Raw genomic sequence first — 15,186 nt, forward strand, 5'->3', positions numbered from 1 at the left:
CAGGCTTCCCGCACACAGATCTGAGAAGAGCAGAGCCAAGAGATGGGAGTCACACGCCTCCTCTTGAAGGTGTCCAGGCACCTGAATTTGACATTTAGTCAGGTGGGTCCTAATTCGCTTCACCTGGTCGCAGGTGATCCGAGGTGCCTGTCGCTCTTCTGCAGAACAGGTGTTGCTGTTGCCATAGGAAAACTGCGTCATTGGGCCGATGAGGTCGAGTCTCTTTAAGCTCATGGGGTCGCAGCGTGGCTGTGTGTGGCAGGTGTACTTTTTATACGGAAACAGATTCGTGCCGCCTTTCAGTGGTGGTGAGACCTTGTATGTGTTTGTAGGGAGATCTTCAGAGGCCAGCAGGTGAGGTTTTCGGGCAAGAATCGGAAAAGGAAAGGCTCCCGGCCACTGGTGCAGTCTTGTGCAGCTGTGTCCCCCGTACCTTGAGTGCTTGTCAGGAAGGTCAGCCTGTGGGTGCTCGGGAACCGGGCGCTTTGCAGTGGCCCATTCCGAGCGGATAGGATCGGTGCTGGACTTCACCTGGGACCTCACATCCTGAACCTGGAGCGGGGAAGATTCTCTAAGCAAAAAGCAGTGGAAGAAACAACTGAGAACACAGTGGCCTGCGTACAGCTTTACGCTTCCGTAGCTCGAAGGGAAATAGAGAATAAAACCAAACACACGGGAGGAATTATTGTGATAAGTGGACCAAAGGTCAACAGGCTTAATGTATCAGCTTCTTACACAGATTGGTTCAAGTAAAAATTTTTTGGATGAAGATCCTAATAAGTAGGGATGCCTGGTCGGCTCAGTTGGTTCAGCATCTGCCTTTGGCGAAGGTCATGATCTCGGTGTCCTGGGATCAAGCCCCGCATGGGGCTCCCTGCTCTGCAGGAAGCCTGCTTCTCCCTCTCCTCCCGCCCCCGCTCATGCTCGCGCTCTCTCTCAAATAAAGTCTTTAAAAAACATCCTAATAAGTAAAGTGGACCTACAGCATATACACGTAATGCACGAGAGGCAGTAGGAATGCGCTGGGGATTTTTGTTTCTTAATCAAAGCCAAAAAGGAACTATCTCCTTTTACCTTTCAGATCAGTGTAAGCGTTTTTGTTCCTTCAAATTATGTGGTGTGATGGGAAGTCTTACATGTGGTAGGGAGTGTAAAGTTCATATGACTTTTCACGAGAACTATTTGGCTTTAAAATTTTATTCCCTTTCATCCTGGTTTGAGGTATTTCTTTGGGTCGTGTTTTCGTTTATGCATAGAGCGATTATTTCCTGGTGCCCAGTGTGTGCAGGACTACTTGGCCACAGCTGAGGTGGATAACGACCAGTCCGTCCCTCTCGGGGCTTCCGGTGTGACAGAGGGAAGCGCTACTTTAAAAGTCAGTACCCACATAGGGGCACACGTTCATTTACTACGTGTCACAAAGTATTATGTAGGAAACAGACTTCAGTGATGGAGAATAAACGAGTCCCACAAGTGGGGTTTTGGGGTCTGAGATGTATGCCGTTGGGTGTTCATTGCAAAGATTATTTGTAAGAACAGTGACTGAGAAACCACTTTTCCATTTGTGCAGGATACAGGCCTGCAGGCAGAATAGCAGAGTAGCATGTTATCATAATTCTACCCGTTCTCTCGGCCCTTTTTTTTACAGTTCTCTCGGATGGCTTGTTTTCCCCTAATGCTTAAAAAAAAAGTTAATATCTAGAGATCATGGACGTATAATTTTTCTTTTAGCTTAATAAGCACTTTCTACATTGTCAGACTCTAAAATAACTATCTGCCTGCCCTTTTTAAGAATGTATTGTGATTTATTTTTCCCATCTTGGGGGCGTCTAAGTTATAAGTGATAAAAGAAGCTAATTTAAAGTAAATACATGATCTCAGCTGTGCAGTAACAGTACACATAGAAAAATGCATTTGCAGGAAAATATGGGTGTTTTTCGCTTATGATATGAGTTACTTTATAAGCAGAGAGGGTCCGCCCCTTTGGGTCAGCCGTGTCTCTGCTGCAGCCCTCCCCTCACTTTCAGAAGTAGCCCTCCCTCTCCCTTCAGTCCCAAGAGAAGAGCCCTAGGCTGGCAGCGGGCACTGTGGATGGAAAGCTGCTTGCTGCTCTGGCTGCACTTGCTCCCAAGGAATGGGCCACTCACGCAAGTTCCTAGAGGCAGAAGCCTGCCAGGGTCAGGCACCCCCAGCAGGACGGGGCTTGCTGCCAGCGGGAACTCATGTGCCTGGGCTCTAAAGGGCAGCCCTGTTCAGGTCCCAGCAATTAAGGCCTCGAGGGCGTGGGTTTAGTATTAATGGATCTTTTGAATTTGGGGGAGAAAACAAGCTATCTCAATTTTTAGTATGAAAGGTGTTCCTGACTTTTTATGGTTAGTGGCTAATTCAACTTTAAAACTAGAACTCTGGGCACAACACACCACAACTGCAGGTAGAATGGGGTCCACAGTCCGATCTAGACAACTAAACAGTCACGTGTAGAGGAGGGAGGGAGGCTGCTGACTGCCGACACTCCAGGAAGGGGTGCGGGGAACTGGTGGAAATCAGCCACGGAAACCCCAGGTGGGGAAGAAAGGGGGGCAGGCTAATGGAACAAATGGGGACTCCTTTCTGCCTCTTGGTTGTGTGCTCAGAAGGGTTATTGACGCCATTGCCCCAGCCCCCCTGGGCCGCATCCGCCACATGATTCTGTTCCTGCAGATCCCTTTTCACTCCCTTCTCAAGAAGGAGATCCCCCAAGGGAAGGCTCTACCCAAATCTCCCCCAGCGTGGGGCTTCCCTGGGGGCCTCCTCCTGCAGAGCCTGGAGGCCTCCCTGCAGTGATGGAGACAAACAAGCTCCTTTTCTTCCAAGGCAGTCCCAGCGAGGTGCTAACAGCCCCCCTTCTCTTGTTGTAGGACTTCCCCGTGGCCCTGGTCTCAGGCTGTGTGGGCCAGAGGGTGGGGGCGGGGGTTCTCTTCAGCTGTGACATCTTACCAGGTCCCTCCTAGGAAAGGAGGTGTCTTCAGTGTGTGCAGTGGGTTTTGCGGGTGAGAACCACAGTAAATAACCAAGCTAAGGCAGCCCCTGGGGGGCCAGCCCGTGTCCAGTGGCTCTCCTGTGTGTGGGGAGGTGCTGGGAAGAACTTGGCAAGTTTTAAGAAGAGCACTTCCGTGTCTTGTGCTGAGAATGTGTTGTAGAAAAGAGATTCTGGGTACAGTAGGTCTGTGGCTGTTCCTCTTCCGGGCAGGATAGGCTTTCGAGGCCTCCCTGGGGTCAGCACGTCATCGTGCTCACGGCTCACGCTTATCCCAGCAGGCTGGTAGGGCTGCGTGGCCGATGGTAAGGGACAGACCTGGGCAGTGTCAGCAGAAATCGTGCGCTCTCCTTCCGTGAAAGGGCACAGAGACCCACTGTGTCCTCAAGACACATGCATTCATGTGTGTGTGAGGCTTCTCCCAGGGAAGCTAGTTAGAAACACAGAGATGTGTCCTGGAGACGGTGTGCATCGGGACGGGTCGCGCTCCTCCAGGAAAGCGCAGCCCGCAGCTGTAGCCCCTCTGGTTGACTGTCGGGTACCCAGCCCTGTGCTCCGCTCCCTTAGCCGTCACCCTGAATTCTCACCTCCTCCCAGCCGTGCTGGGACTTCCGTTTACTTCCCATTTAACAGATGCGATAACTGAGGCCCAGGGAATGCACAGGTGTGTCCGGGCTTTGGGACCCACAGGAGGAGGAAGAGCCCAGAACAGAACACCTGAATCCTTCCCTCAGCGGGGTGGGCTCCCCAGGCGGGCCTTTGAAAATGCAGGACCCCCACCCCGCCCCCACCCCCATGGGAACAAGAGTGGGCAGGGGCCCAGGAGAGAGCTGAAGGAAGCCCCTGCCTCCACACAGGTCCTTCCACTATCCTGCTGGGATCGAGCCCAGTTCCCCCAGTTGGCCATCTTCCCGGACGCTGGAGCAGGGGTTCTCAAAGCAGGGTTCCCCCACAAGAGTGTCCACATCACCTGAGAATGCGGGAGATATGCGGGTGACGGGGCCTCACCCCGGAGCTCCTGAATTGGACACTGGCCGGGGGTCCCCTCACTCGCGGAGACCCTGACGCCAGGTCAGGCTGGCGAACGTCTGCTCTGTCTGGGACGGAGGCTCAGCCCGGGGCCAGCGGGGTGCGGCGGGCACAGCATGGGCTCTCAGGGAGTGATCCTTCCGAGGCGAACCAGCAGCAAGTGCTGACAGATAGGCCGGTCCCTGGCGCGGACGTTCCCTGTGTGCCCAGCAGCTGCCGCGGCGGCTGTAAACGGGGCCCTTCTCCCGCCGCCCGGAGGTCAGGGCCGAGGGGCACACCAGGATGGAAAGAAGCCCGATGCTGTTAGGAAATGGTGGGCCCCCTGCAGGTTCGCAGCCACCAGTGTGGGGCTAGCCTCACAGAGCCCCTCTCGGGCCTGCCATGCTGCCTGCGTACACAGAACTGGCCAGAGCAGGGCTCGCTCTCAAGCTGGCTCAGCCGAGACCCGGGCAGGAAGTTCACGAGGGTTCGCAGAGCTGTGGTTGGGCTTGGGGAGCATCTGGGGGGCGTAGCTGAGCGGCCCTCCACGTGCTCATGGAGTCTCTCCTGTGTTCTGTCCTCTCCAGTGTGGGGCCGCCTTCCAGGATGACGACGTCATCGTGCTCAACGGCACAAAGGAGGACGTGGAAACGCTGAAGGGGAGGATGGAGGAGAGGAGGCTGAGGGCAAAGCTGGAGAAGGTAATGGAGCCCTGGGGTCCACCCCCGTCCTCAGAGTCTTCAGCTGCCACCTGCCGCCTCTGCTGTGGGGCCGTGGCAGACCCGGGGACTGCACCGCGGGTGCTGGCTTTTGGACGCGCAGTGATGGAGGTGCTTGTATGGCCTTGACCGGCCTGGGCTCACTGTGGGGGGCATGGCGGTTCTGCCCTCCTTTACTCAGTTGCTGCATCTGTGACATGAGGCTGGTGACAGCACCTGTGTGGGGTGGGGTGCTCAGGAGCGTCACCAAGATCAGGCCCGGTTGCAGCCCGGTGGGGAAGGGGTGCGGCCGCCACCCCCACTGTGCTGTGCCGGCTTTAAGAGTGTGGGTGTGTAAGACTCGGACGGTAGAGTGGACAGCACATCCGGAGAGCCTGTCCGTCCAGGTCTGAATGTCCTGCGAATCCCCTGGAGATCTGGGGGGCCTGGGAGCCTGCGACCCCCACCCACTGCTGAAGCACCTCAGGTAGTGTGGGGCTGAGTAGCCTTCCCACGCCTGGGGGCCGCCCCCGGCCTTCCTGAGCCCTGCCCGGCCTCTAGTTGCGAGGGCTGCCTCTGCTCTTTGAAGGGAGACCAGTGCTGGGGACCCATGGCCGCAACTAAAGCTCTGTGTGGACACAGACATGGTGGGAGGGCTTTGTTCTGTGGCCCTGGGCCTAGGATCCTGTCCCATAAGCGGTGGATTCATTGCCTCCTGACTTGGCCTAAGGACCAGGCTCAAAACAGTTTATTAGCTAAGAAGTCCTTCTGTGTGCCATCCGTTACAGGTCCAGCAGCAAATTTTGTTGTTTCTTAAATATTTACAAATGATTCCTGTGATTTTTGTGAACAGCAAGTTTTTCATTCTTCAAAACAAGTTAGGGCACCAGAGAGCAGTCCAGAGAGCACGGAACTCTAGATCTCCAGGTTGTGAGTTCCAGCCCCATGATGGGTGTAGAGATTGTTAAAAGATAATAAATTTTTTTAAATAATCACAATTTTAAATTATAAGATTAAAAATACAGAAGACGTTAGGTTCAAGGCAAATGTGGGAGAAATTTTGTGATCAGAACTAAGAGGAATGTTTTGAAGCATTACGAAATGCGTTTCAGTGTCCTGAGGACGATAAAGTAGTGGGGAAAATTGCCTGCCTCTGTGGGGCATCCATGTATCAGTGATGTAATCATCAAAGGTTTTCGGAGTTGTGTTTTTCTGATCATCACAGAGGAAAGAACAGGACCCTACACCCCCCGGAATGTAAGTGCACTCATTCTGTTGGTTTTGTGTGATTTTGTTATATGAGCAAAAAAGAAAAAAGCTTGAATTTTGACAGTTATCAGAAAGGATCTGCTGGTTCATCCTTGCTGTCACTGACCAAGCTCCGTTTTTAAAAAGCGCGAAAGGGGAAGAAAAGTGTTTCCGAGGCTCCTGGCGTTTGTGTCGTCATTAACGAGCCGCTGCAGGGACTCCAGTCCCAGAGTTCCCGCTGAGGTGTTGAAAGCTCAGTGGGGCCAGCACACCCCTCTCCGCAGCTTCTGGGAATGCCTCTTAGATACTGCTACCAGGATACCAAAGTATTTCCCAAATACACTCTCAGCTGAGGACAGGACATGGCATTTCTTCTCCGACTTCTTACTGCTCTTGCTTTTAGAAGCCTCAGCTGTTGGTGAAAGGCTCCAAAACCCCGTCGTCTTTCCTTGAGGACTGGGGATCATCCTCACGGATTTGAATGTGGGCCTTGCACCTGTGAAGCAAACGGGAAGTTTCTATGTTGTGTAGAAGCGTTACAAGTCGTTCGGCCTCTCTGTATTACAGGTTCAAGCTGTGCTCCCCCGGCCTCTAGTGCCCGCCGCCTTCGGTCATAATTAGGCCGTGTGTCTCTAGCGCCACCTTTTGGATACTTAGGAAAGTGCACGTTAAAGTAAATTCTCTGAATAAACATCCTTCTGTTCCTGCTCTGAATCCGTTCTGACACAGCTGTGTGATCTTAGAATGGCTAGTTTCGGTTCTTAAATTTTTGCTGACCAATGTCATTATTCTGAGTGACAGAATTCTAGTGCCTAGAAGTCTTAAAAGGAGTAATCCAGAGTTTAGGAGGATGGGCTCAAGTGTCCTTTAGCATAGCGTCAGGTCTTTGTTTGTTCTCAGTAATCTCTACACCCAGCGTGGGGCTCAAAGCCATGACCCCATGATCAACAGCGGCGCGCTCTTAGACTGAGCCAGCCAAGTGTCCCTGGCCTGAAGTCTCTGTGGTGAGATAAACAAGTTTCAGAGCAGCTCGGCTGCTCTGAACAGGAGAGGCCGGTGTGGGTGAGGCTTGGTGCATCTTAGACAGGCCGGCCCGCGGCGCCCATCCATAACCTCGCGGCTCCTGGACCCGCTCTTTCGTGTGCGGTAGTCACCGCTGATGCCGGTACCACTGAAATCTGGCGCCTTCATTTAAGATTTTTGAGAATGCGTGCTCGCTTCGGCAGCACATATACTAAGATTTTTGAGAATGCGGTTTTTGGAATATAAGTAGAGAACCACGCAGATCTCTTCAGCTGTATTCCTGAGGGAGCAGAAGCGCGAAACTGGAAACACATGCCCAGGGGCGGGGTTCAGGACTCGTGCGGTCAGAGTCGGCTCCAGAACGAGCACCTCCCTCACACGGACCGCGTCGGCCTGGCGGTGGGCTCCGGGGCGGCGGCAGCAGCCACGCTTCCGCTGAAGTAGAGTTCAAGCACATCTCGGGTTTGCTCTTTCTCTTTACAGAAAGCAAAGAAACCCAAGGCGGCAGAGTCTGCCTCAAAGCCAGGTGTCAGTGAAGGTAAGAAACTAAAAGAGGGCCATATTTCAGCAAAAATAAGGCTGTGGAGCTGTTTCTTTCAAAAATTCATGCATTTGGGGCACCTGGGTGGCTCAGTGGGTTGAAGCCTTTGCCTTCGGCTCAGGTCATGATCCCAGGTCCTGGGATCGGGCCCTGCATCAGGCTCTCTGCTCAGCCAGAAGCCTGCTTCCCCCTGTCTCTCTGCCTGCCTCTCTGCCTGCCTCTCTGCCTGCTTGTGATCTCTGTCAAATAAATGAAAAATCTTAAAAAAAAAAAAATTCATGGGGCACCTGGGTGGCTTAGTGGGTTAAGCCTCTGCCTTCGCCTCAGGTCATGATCTCGGGGTCCTGGGATCAAGCCTCACATCAGGCTCTCTGCTCTCTTCCCCCTCTCTCTCTGCCTGCCTTTCTGCCTGCTTGTGATTTCTCTCTTTGTCAAATAAATAAAATCTTTAAAAAAAAAAAATTCATGCTTTTGCTTTGTTTTTGTCTGCCTTACTTTCGTTATTTTTTAAACAGAATTTCCAGGGCCATCAAAAATTAAGACAGGGAAGCCTGAAGAAGCCAGCCTTGATTCTAGAGAGAAGAAAGCCAGCTCAGCTCCCCGGAGTGCAGGTGGGTCCTGCTGAGACTACAGGGGCTGTTGGGAGGGCTGCCGACCCAGGAGCTGATGGCCCAGTTCCACCGGAGCGAATCTGAAAGCACGAGCTGATCCTAAGTCATGTTTCTTAGTAGTCCCTGAGCTCTCTGGGAGGCTGAGACACAGCCGCTCCGCCTCAAAGCCCGGTTGAAGGAGTCTGGCCACCAATGCTACTTGTTCTCCTGTTGAGTCCGCCTCTGGCACCAGGCTAGCCAGGCTGCCCAGGGAGCCAGACTCAGACGTACCACGAAACTGGTTAGTGGCCTGAGGCTCGGGGCATGGGCGGGAACGTCCCTGATAAGGCTGGGGTTTCACGTGCACCACACGTGGCACTCCACCAGCCTTCCCTTTACCTGCCTCTGGCCAAGTGTCAGAGGGACATTTGACGCATAGCCCAGAAGTCAGTGCGTTTCCCCTGCCACCTTTATCTTAAAGGAAAGATAGATTTCACAAGAAGGCAACACAGATTTATTGTTAGGCGAAAGAAGGTGTAATCCTGTGTCGTGAGTGGCACCAGCCACGGTTAATGGGTTCCACCCTCCACCCTGCACAGCGTGGCCACTGGCCTGGCGGTAGGTGACCGGGCCTCCTGGAACTTGCGCACCTGCCACTGTGAGGCAGGCTGGTGGCACTTCTCCCGAAGGCGAGCTGATCTACAGCTTTCGCAGGGCTGGCACCAGAGCGCAGAGGACAGCGAACAGTCACTGGTGTGGTTTTCAGTGATAGACTTCGGTGCAGGAGCCTCATCTGTTTCTAGGAGTTGGCAGTTGAGATGTGCTTTCTCATTTACCCTGAGAAAGGAAGAGGGAGATTCCTGAGATTTACAGACTTTTTCTTTCCCTTTTTAAGAACGCGATATGTGGAGTGAAGTGTAGGCCCAACATTAACGTATTTGGCTTTTCATTCTTCAGCAGCAAACGGGAGCTCTTCTGGAAAAGTCGGGAAGCCTCTGGGTGGACCCCCAAAGCGGTCCATTGCGGACAGCGAAGAGTCCGAAGCTTACAAGTCCCTTTTCACGACTCACAGCTCCGCCAAGCGCTCCAAGGAGGAGTCCGCCCACTGGGTCACCCACACGTCCTACTGCTTCTGAAGTGCGTGCTGCACCCCGTGCCACACAGGCCCGTCCAGTTTCCACCAGGGCAGGTGGCCGGGGCATGCCTGTGCCCTGTCCTCTGCTGGCTCTCCATTTGCACCGAGCTATAAAGTCATCCTCCCAACCCCCAGAGCTGGCGTGGTCTCCCCTGCTTGTGACATGTGTGGGTTCCCATGGTGACGTGCTGGGCCCTGCCCGCCCCCTCCTTCAGGCTCATGCCCTCCCCGCGGCCTGGAAAGAGGCATTCGCTATACCTTTTATGGCTGAAATAAAGACTCCAGATTCCTTGGGGTGTGGGGGTGGCCCATTTTGCCTAAAATTCTAATGATTTTGCTGCCGGTAGTGAAACAGACCAGGTGGAATTGGACTTTAGAACATGAGCTTTCCAAAAAAAAAAAAAAAGAACATGAGCTTTCCATGCACCCCACCGGCGTGTCCATTGGCGGGCACCCCTCTGCGCCCCCCCAGCGGAGCTGCGGCCTTCCCGGTCGCGTCTTGAGGGAGGTTCCTTTATTTTTATCACTTTCAAGTTGAAAGCCTTTTAGTTGGGTACCTGAGGGTTTGATATAAAAATAAAGCAAGTCTGCCTTTTCTCTCATCTGTATTTTTCTCTCTTCCATGTTTAAGAAAATGACAGCCTCTCCACTGATGGCGATGAGAGCATTTCCACGTCATGAGTTCCCTTTTCTTGCAGAAGATGAAGGCAATTCTGTGTAAAATTGGTGTCTCTTACTGGTCCATCCCGTGTGCGGACGTCAGGCATGGAAACGTCCCGCGGGACTGATTCAGAGCTGGGAACACCCCACGTCAGCCCAGCTTTCTGGAGACGGTCGCACCGTGGACGGGCCTGGCCGGTTGCCATCAGCATGCGGGAGATGGAGCCGGGGAGAAAGGCCGGAGGCCTGGGCGGAAGGACTGTGTCCCCCTGTCCTCTGTCTCCGAGGAATGGAAGCTCGGCCCTGAGGTGTCTCTGTTATGAGCAGAAAATCATTTTAATCGGAATTCAATTCACATCAGTGGATTTTTGTGGTGGGCGTTTCCAGAACAAAACTGAATTGCCCATTTTCTTTTCCTCACCCATTTCCTATATAGCCCAGTAAAACCATTTCCTAATTGTTGCATTTTTTTTTTTATATTAACAGCCATTATTTCTGCCAACTTTAATTTACCTCATTTTAGCCTTAATCTTATTCTGTGGGGACTAGTTTGTCTCCAGTTCTTCCCCGTTACCCAGTCACAGTGTCCCCAGCATCAAACTTGAGCAGCTCAGGCCGCCTGCTTCCCCTCAAAGTCACCTCCAAGCTCTGAGTGTCCCCCTGCCCTGCCCTTCCACCCCAGCCTCTGCCACACTCAGCAGCCACCCCCTGCGGCTCCCCCCCAGCCCCACGAGCACCGCAGCCCCGGCGGAGAGCTTGCCGTGGGGACTGCTTCCAGCCTTCCGTGTCCAGCAAGGCATGGAGTCCACAGAGCCCCGAGGAGCAGCACTTGTTCTGGAGGCGGGGAACGGTCTGCCTGTGTTCCTCCGGGCCTGGCAGGGTGCCAGGGACACAGGAGAAGGAGCGCAGAGCAGTCATGGCTCAGAGCTGCCGCTATGTTGACTGAAGCCTCAATGGGCCTCATCTCCTGGGACTCGCCCACCACAGAGAGGGGCCGGTGACCACTTCACGTCTTGCAGCATCGCACACACGGCCACAGCTCGTGTCCGGTCAGGACGCCACACCGTCTCTCCCACAGAGACTTGCCAGTCAGTCAGCGGAAGGGGGGGGCGAGGCTTCCACGCACCCGCAAGCTCCCACCGCCTCTGCCCACGCCGCAGGGCCCGAGCCACTCTGCCAGGCCGGAGGCACCCGGGAGGGCGAGAGCTCCAAACACAGGCTGTTTCAGTCTTTGATTTCCAAGAAATCTAACGAAAGCCTCCCCACAATGAACTGAGATTTCCACTCAACACCTTGAACCTGTTCTTGCTTGGATTTGGACCCAGAGAGCACTTTGGCTCAAAGATCTTTGCTTCATATCTGCTTTTCCACTTGTCCTCATTCTCTTGAAAAGTGCTTTAGACTTTTGAACACAGTATAAGCCAAGACAGTGTGATTCCTGTCGTGGAATCTATGTCAACATTTCCGAATAACAAAAATCAGGTGGGGACGAGATTTCCCAAGCATTCCCGTGGAGTGGGGTCACCCATGTACGAGAAGTCTGTGTGCCCCTCACTGCATCGCGCCATAACTGCCACATTTTAGAGCACTGTTGGGGGGGTGACTTAAATTATAGGGTCCACACAGACACGGGGCCACCCCAAAATACCCTGCAGCCATAGCTCGGCAACTCTCCCACAAGACCCACATGAGGCTGCTCGGGAGATCAGGACCGAGCCTCGATTCCAAGGATGAGCCCCCAAGGGTCACGGGGGCACCCCCCCCTCTAGCACGAGGCCCGAGACACCAACCACCTGCTTCCCAAAGGAGCAGTTACAAAGTAGCCCCTTGGGAGGGCTTCTTTAACTGCCTTTCTAATCAGACCTTTGGATTTGCATCCCTGCCAGCCCCTCGCAGACCACCTCCTGCAGGAAAGCCCCCGCCTTTCCATGAGCTGTGCACATGCAGGAGCCGTCTTCCCTGTGGTTTCAAGTAGTCCTACGAAACCTTGCTCTATGCCCACAGCTCAACACAGTGCGGGGCACAGGGAGGATTCCCAGTGGATCCTTAATAATAGCAGGACGTTTCATTCCTAGGGACTAAGTCTGCGAATCAGAGAACACAGGGAAACAGATACCCGCCACCTTGTATTCCATTTAATGAGATTCTTTTGGTTTCTCACCATTTTAAAAACTGATGGTTTTGGGGCGCCTGGGTGGCTCAGTGGGTTAAGCCGCTGCCTTCGGCTCAGGTCATGATCTCAGAGTCCTGGGATCGAGCCCCGCATCGGGCTCTCTGCTCAGCAGGGAGCCTGCTTCCTCCTATCTCTCTGCCTGCCTCTCTGCCTGCTTGTGATCTCTCTGTCAAATAAATAAAATCTTTAAAAAAAAAAAAAACTGATGGTTTTGAACACACCGGCCAGTGAGCCCTGGCTTTCCTCCTGGCATTGGCTTTGATCGTCCTACAGGCTGGGTCCTTCTCCCTCTGGGTCCTCATGCCGCACAGATGCCAGCACTTCCTCGTCACCCCTCAAACTACCCAAGTGTCTTTTTCGGGAGAGCCTTCCTGCACAACCTAACCTAGAGTTGTCCCTTTGTTCTAGTCCCCTAAAGTACTCTGTTTTAATTAACAATTTTAATGAAGTAATTGATACCCTTAATTAACGCAGGCACCGCTCACTCAGGGACGATCAGTGAGTGGAGGTAGGAGGCGAGAGGGAGTGGTGGGGACTGAGGAGAGCGCGGCCACCCAGAGGGCCTATTGGACTCCAGCAGAGAACAGCCCAGTGTGATCAGATCATCCCTATTTTCAAAGGAAGCCAAAAACCATGGTTTTAAAAGTCAAGTCCCTCCCAACATCTAAAAATTGGCAAATCATCATGTTTAGGAACAATGCAGACAAAACCAAACACACCAGCAGCTCCCAGCCTGTGGCCTCTGGTGTCCTCTCTCCTCCACTCGGCTCTCGGGCCGACAGTGACATGTGCTGGGGGGACCTGCTCACCATCATGTCTGGATTCAACAAGCAAGAAACAGAACTAGGTGAGGGCCTCTCCCAGGAGTCAGAAAGAATGTTCTGGTAAGGAGCTGGCGTCCCTCGGTGCCCGTCCTCCCGCGCTCACTATGCACCTGACGTTTCTCCCCCTCCCTTTAAGCCTTGCTCCTGGACAACCACCCCTGGGAGCCTCCTCCTCTGACCGGAAGTCATCACAGTGGGCTCTGTGACATCACCAATGGCCTGGCCCTAGGCACCCAGTCTCCAGGTGCGCAGGCAAACAGACCCACCATGAGCAACTTCGTCCCCCATCTCGGCTCACCATGCGGACGCTAACATGGTTCTTGTTCTTGCCTCTGTGCCTCTGCTGCGGCTACGCCTTTGTGTTTTCTCCTCTGCGAGAGAAAGTCAAAGAACCCCAGGGGAAGGTGCCTTGCGGAGGGCACTTTCGGATCAGGCAGAATCTCCCAGAGCATGCCCCAGGCTGGCTTGGGAGCAAATGGCTCTGGCTCTTTTTCGTAGTTGTGCTGTATGCGATACTGAAGTTTCGAGGAGAGAGTGAAAAGAGTAAGGTAAGGACGGCCCCAATTCCTCCCCCGCTTCTGTCTCAGTCAGGTCAGGCTCGGAGGGACGCGTGTGCTAGTCCTTATAGGCGGGGCCTCTCAGTAGAACGAAGTAGGCTGCGAGGCACCTGCCTGGTGGTCCTGCGACACGTGGGCGCATTCATTTCCTGGTGTGTCCTTAGGGAAGACAATGGTCCCCAGACCCTCAGGGGTCAGGGCTAGCGGTTGAAGATGACCTTCCATTTATTGGCTGATTAAAAGCTTGGCTTGATATTTATCCTAATTTTTTTTAAGATTTTTATTTATTTGACAGCTATATGTAGAGAGAGAGCACAAGTAGGCAGAGAGACAGGCAGAGGGAGAGGGAGAAGCAGGCTCTCTGCTGAGCAGGGAACCCAATGTGGGACTTGATTCTAGGACCCTGGGATCATGACCCCAGCCGAAGGCAGCCGCTTAACCACCTGAGCCACCAGGCGCCCTGCTATTTATCCTAATAAATGAGATTTTTTCTAATGAAGGAGAGATTTAAGAACTTGGTGTGTCTCAGGTCAACATAATTCGCAGACAGATTCACTGCCCCTGATTCTTAACTTCCCTAAAAGAAATTTTTTATTTCCTCTTATTGTTGTTTTTTAAATTCTTTATTTTTTACAAGTTGCCAAACTGATGGAAATGGTGTCATTATTCCAGGTAAGGAAAAAGACCTGTCGTGAAGGGATAAAAGTGTAAAGAAGTAGCAGCTCCTCAAAGTGACTGAACAGTCCTCAGATGGGAAAAGGGAGAGAAGTACGGCATGTTTTCTGCTAGACATCCCAACACTTCATGACCCTGTGTCCAAACTGAGAGCGTAGGGGTTGGCAACCCTTTTCTGGAAAGGACTGGAGAGTAGCTATTTTCAGCTTTGCAACACGTACAGTCTCTGTTGCACGGATCCAACTCTGCCATTTTAGCCTGAAAGCAACCTTAATGTAATGCGCAAAAAAATGAGCAAGGCTGTGTTCCAATAAAACTTTATTTACAAAAACAATTGGTGGGCCAGACTGGGCCGTAGTTTGCCAATCCCTGGGCTAGAGTGCAGTGTGAGAACCATCTTTTCTTAGGGGAGCCTGACTCTTGGAACTGTGTCAAAACCAACAAAAGCAACCATATTATTCACCCTGAGTATCTTTCTTGACAGGAGCAGAATCCTTCTGCCCTTCGAGGCTGTTCATTTCGCTCTCCACTAAAGAAAAATCAAAATGCTTCCCCCAACAAAGACTATGCGTTCAATACCTTAACCCAACTGGAGATGGACCTTGTGAAATTCGTGTCCAAGGTGCGGAATCTGAAAGTAGCCATGGCAACCGGCACTGGCCTCAAGATTCAGAACTTGGAGGTACCTGCAGACCCACACAATAATATCACCATCTATGAAATATGGGGCGAAGAAGACTCGGAATGAGTGGATTTGTGTGTCAGAGTAGGAGAGACAAAGTTGAGTGTTGACAAACCATATGCAAACCAATAAAACTATTCTGAAGAAAAAGAATTCTCCAAGTTGGCACCTTTTTTTTTCTTTTTTTTTTCCTCCTTTTTTAAAATGGAAGAAAAAAAAATAAATGGGAAGCCAGTAACCACAGCAGTTACTCTTGTTTTTGCCTTCTTCACCAGCCCCAGCGCAGTGAGTGGTGAGGAGAGCACAGAGAGCAACATGGTAACAGAGGCAGCCTTCTCAGCGGTGATGCCCCGGCC

At 52.7% G+C, this 15,186-nt stretch overlaps 2 protein-coding genes across 3 annotated transcripts in view; both read left to right on the forward strand.

The window, feature by feature from the left end:
- Positions 1–9,606, forward strand: part of RTF2 (replication termination factor 2) — a 41,902-nt gene extending 32,296 nt beyond the window's left edge. The window contains exons 6-9 of one of the 2 annotated variants that reach the window (XM_047745718.1): positions 4,612–4,725; positions 7,477–7,531; positions 8,050–8,145; positions 9,082–9,606. In XM_047745718.1, coding sequence (XP_047601674.1) covers positions 4,612–4,725; positions 7,477–7,531; positions 8,050–8,145; positions 9,082–9,260 — 444 coding nt within the window. In that variant the 3' untranslated portion in view covers positions 9,261–9,606. The remainder of the gene's footprint in view (positions 1–4,611; positions 4,726–7,476; positions 7,532–8,049; positions 8,146–9,081) is intronic. The other variant, XM_047745719.1, reaches the window with a different exon arrangement.
- Positions 9,607–13,111: 3,505 nt separating this feature from the next.
- On the forward strand, positions 13,112–14,978 carry LOC125109078 (protein FAM209-like). Its single transcript, XM_047745720.1, has 2 exons — positions 13,112–13,464; positions 14,633–14,978. Exons 1-2 carry the CDS (start codon positions 13,216–13,218, stop codon positions 14,894–14,896), a joined length of 513 nt encoding a protein of 170 aa, XP_047601676.1. The 5' UTR covers positions 13,112–13,215; the 3' UTR covers positions 14,897–14,978.
- The last annotated feature ends 208 nt before the right edge of the window (positions 14,979–15,186 follow it).

This window comes from Lutra lutra, chromosome 9 (genome assembly GCF_902655055.1).
Source record: "Lutra lutra chromosome 9, mLutLut1.2, whole genome shotgun sequence".
Lineage (NCBI taxonomy): Eukaryota > Metazoa > Chordata > Mammalia > Carnivora > Mustelidae > Lutra > Lutra lutra.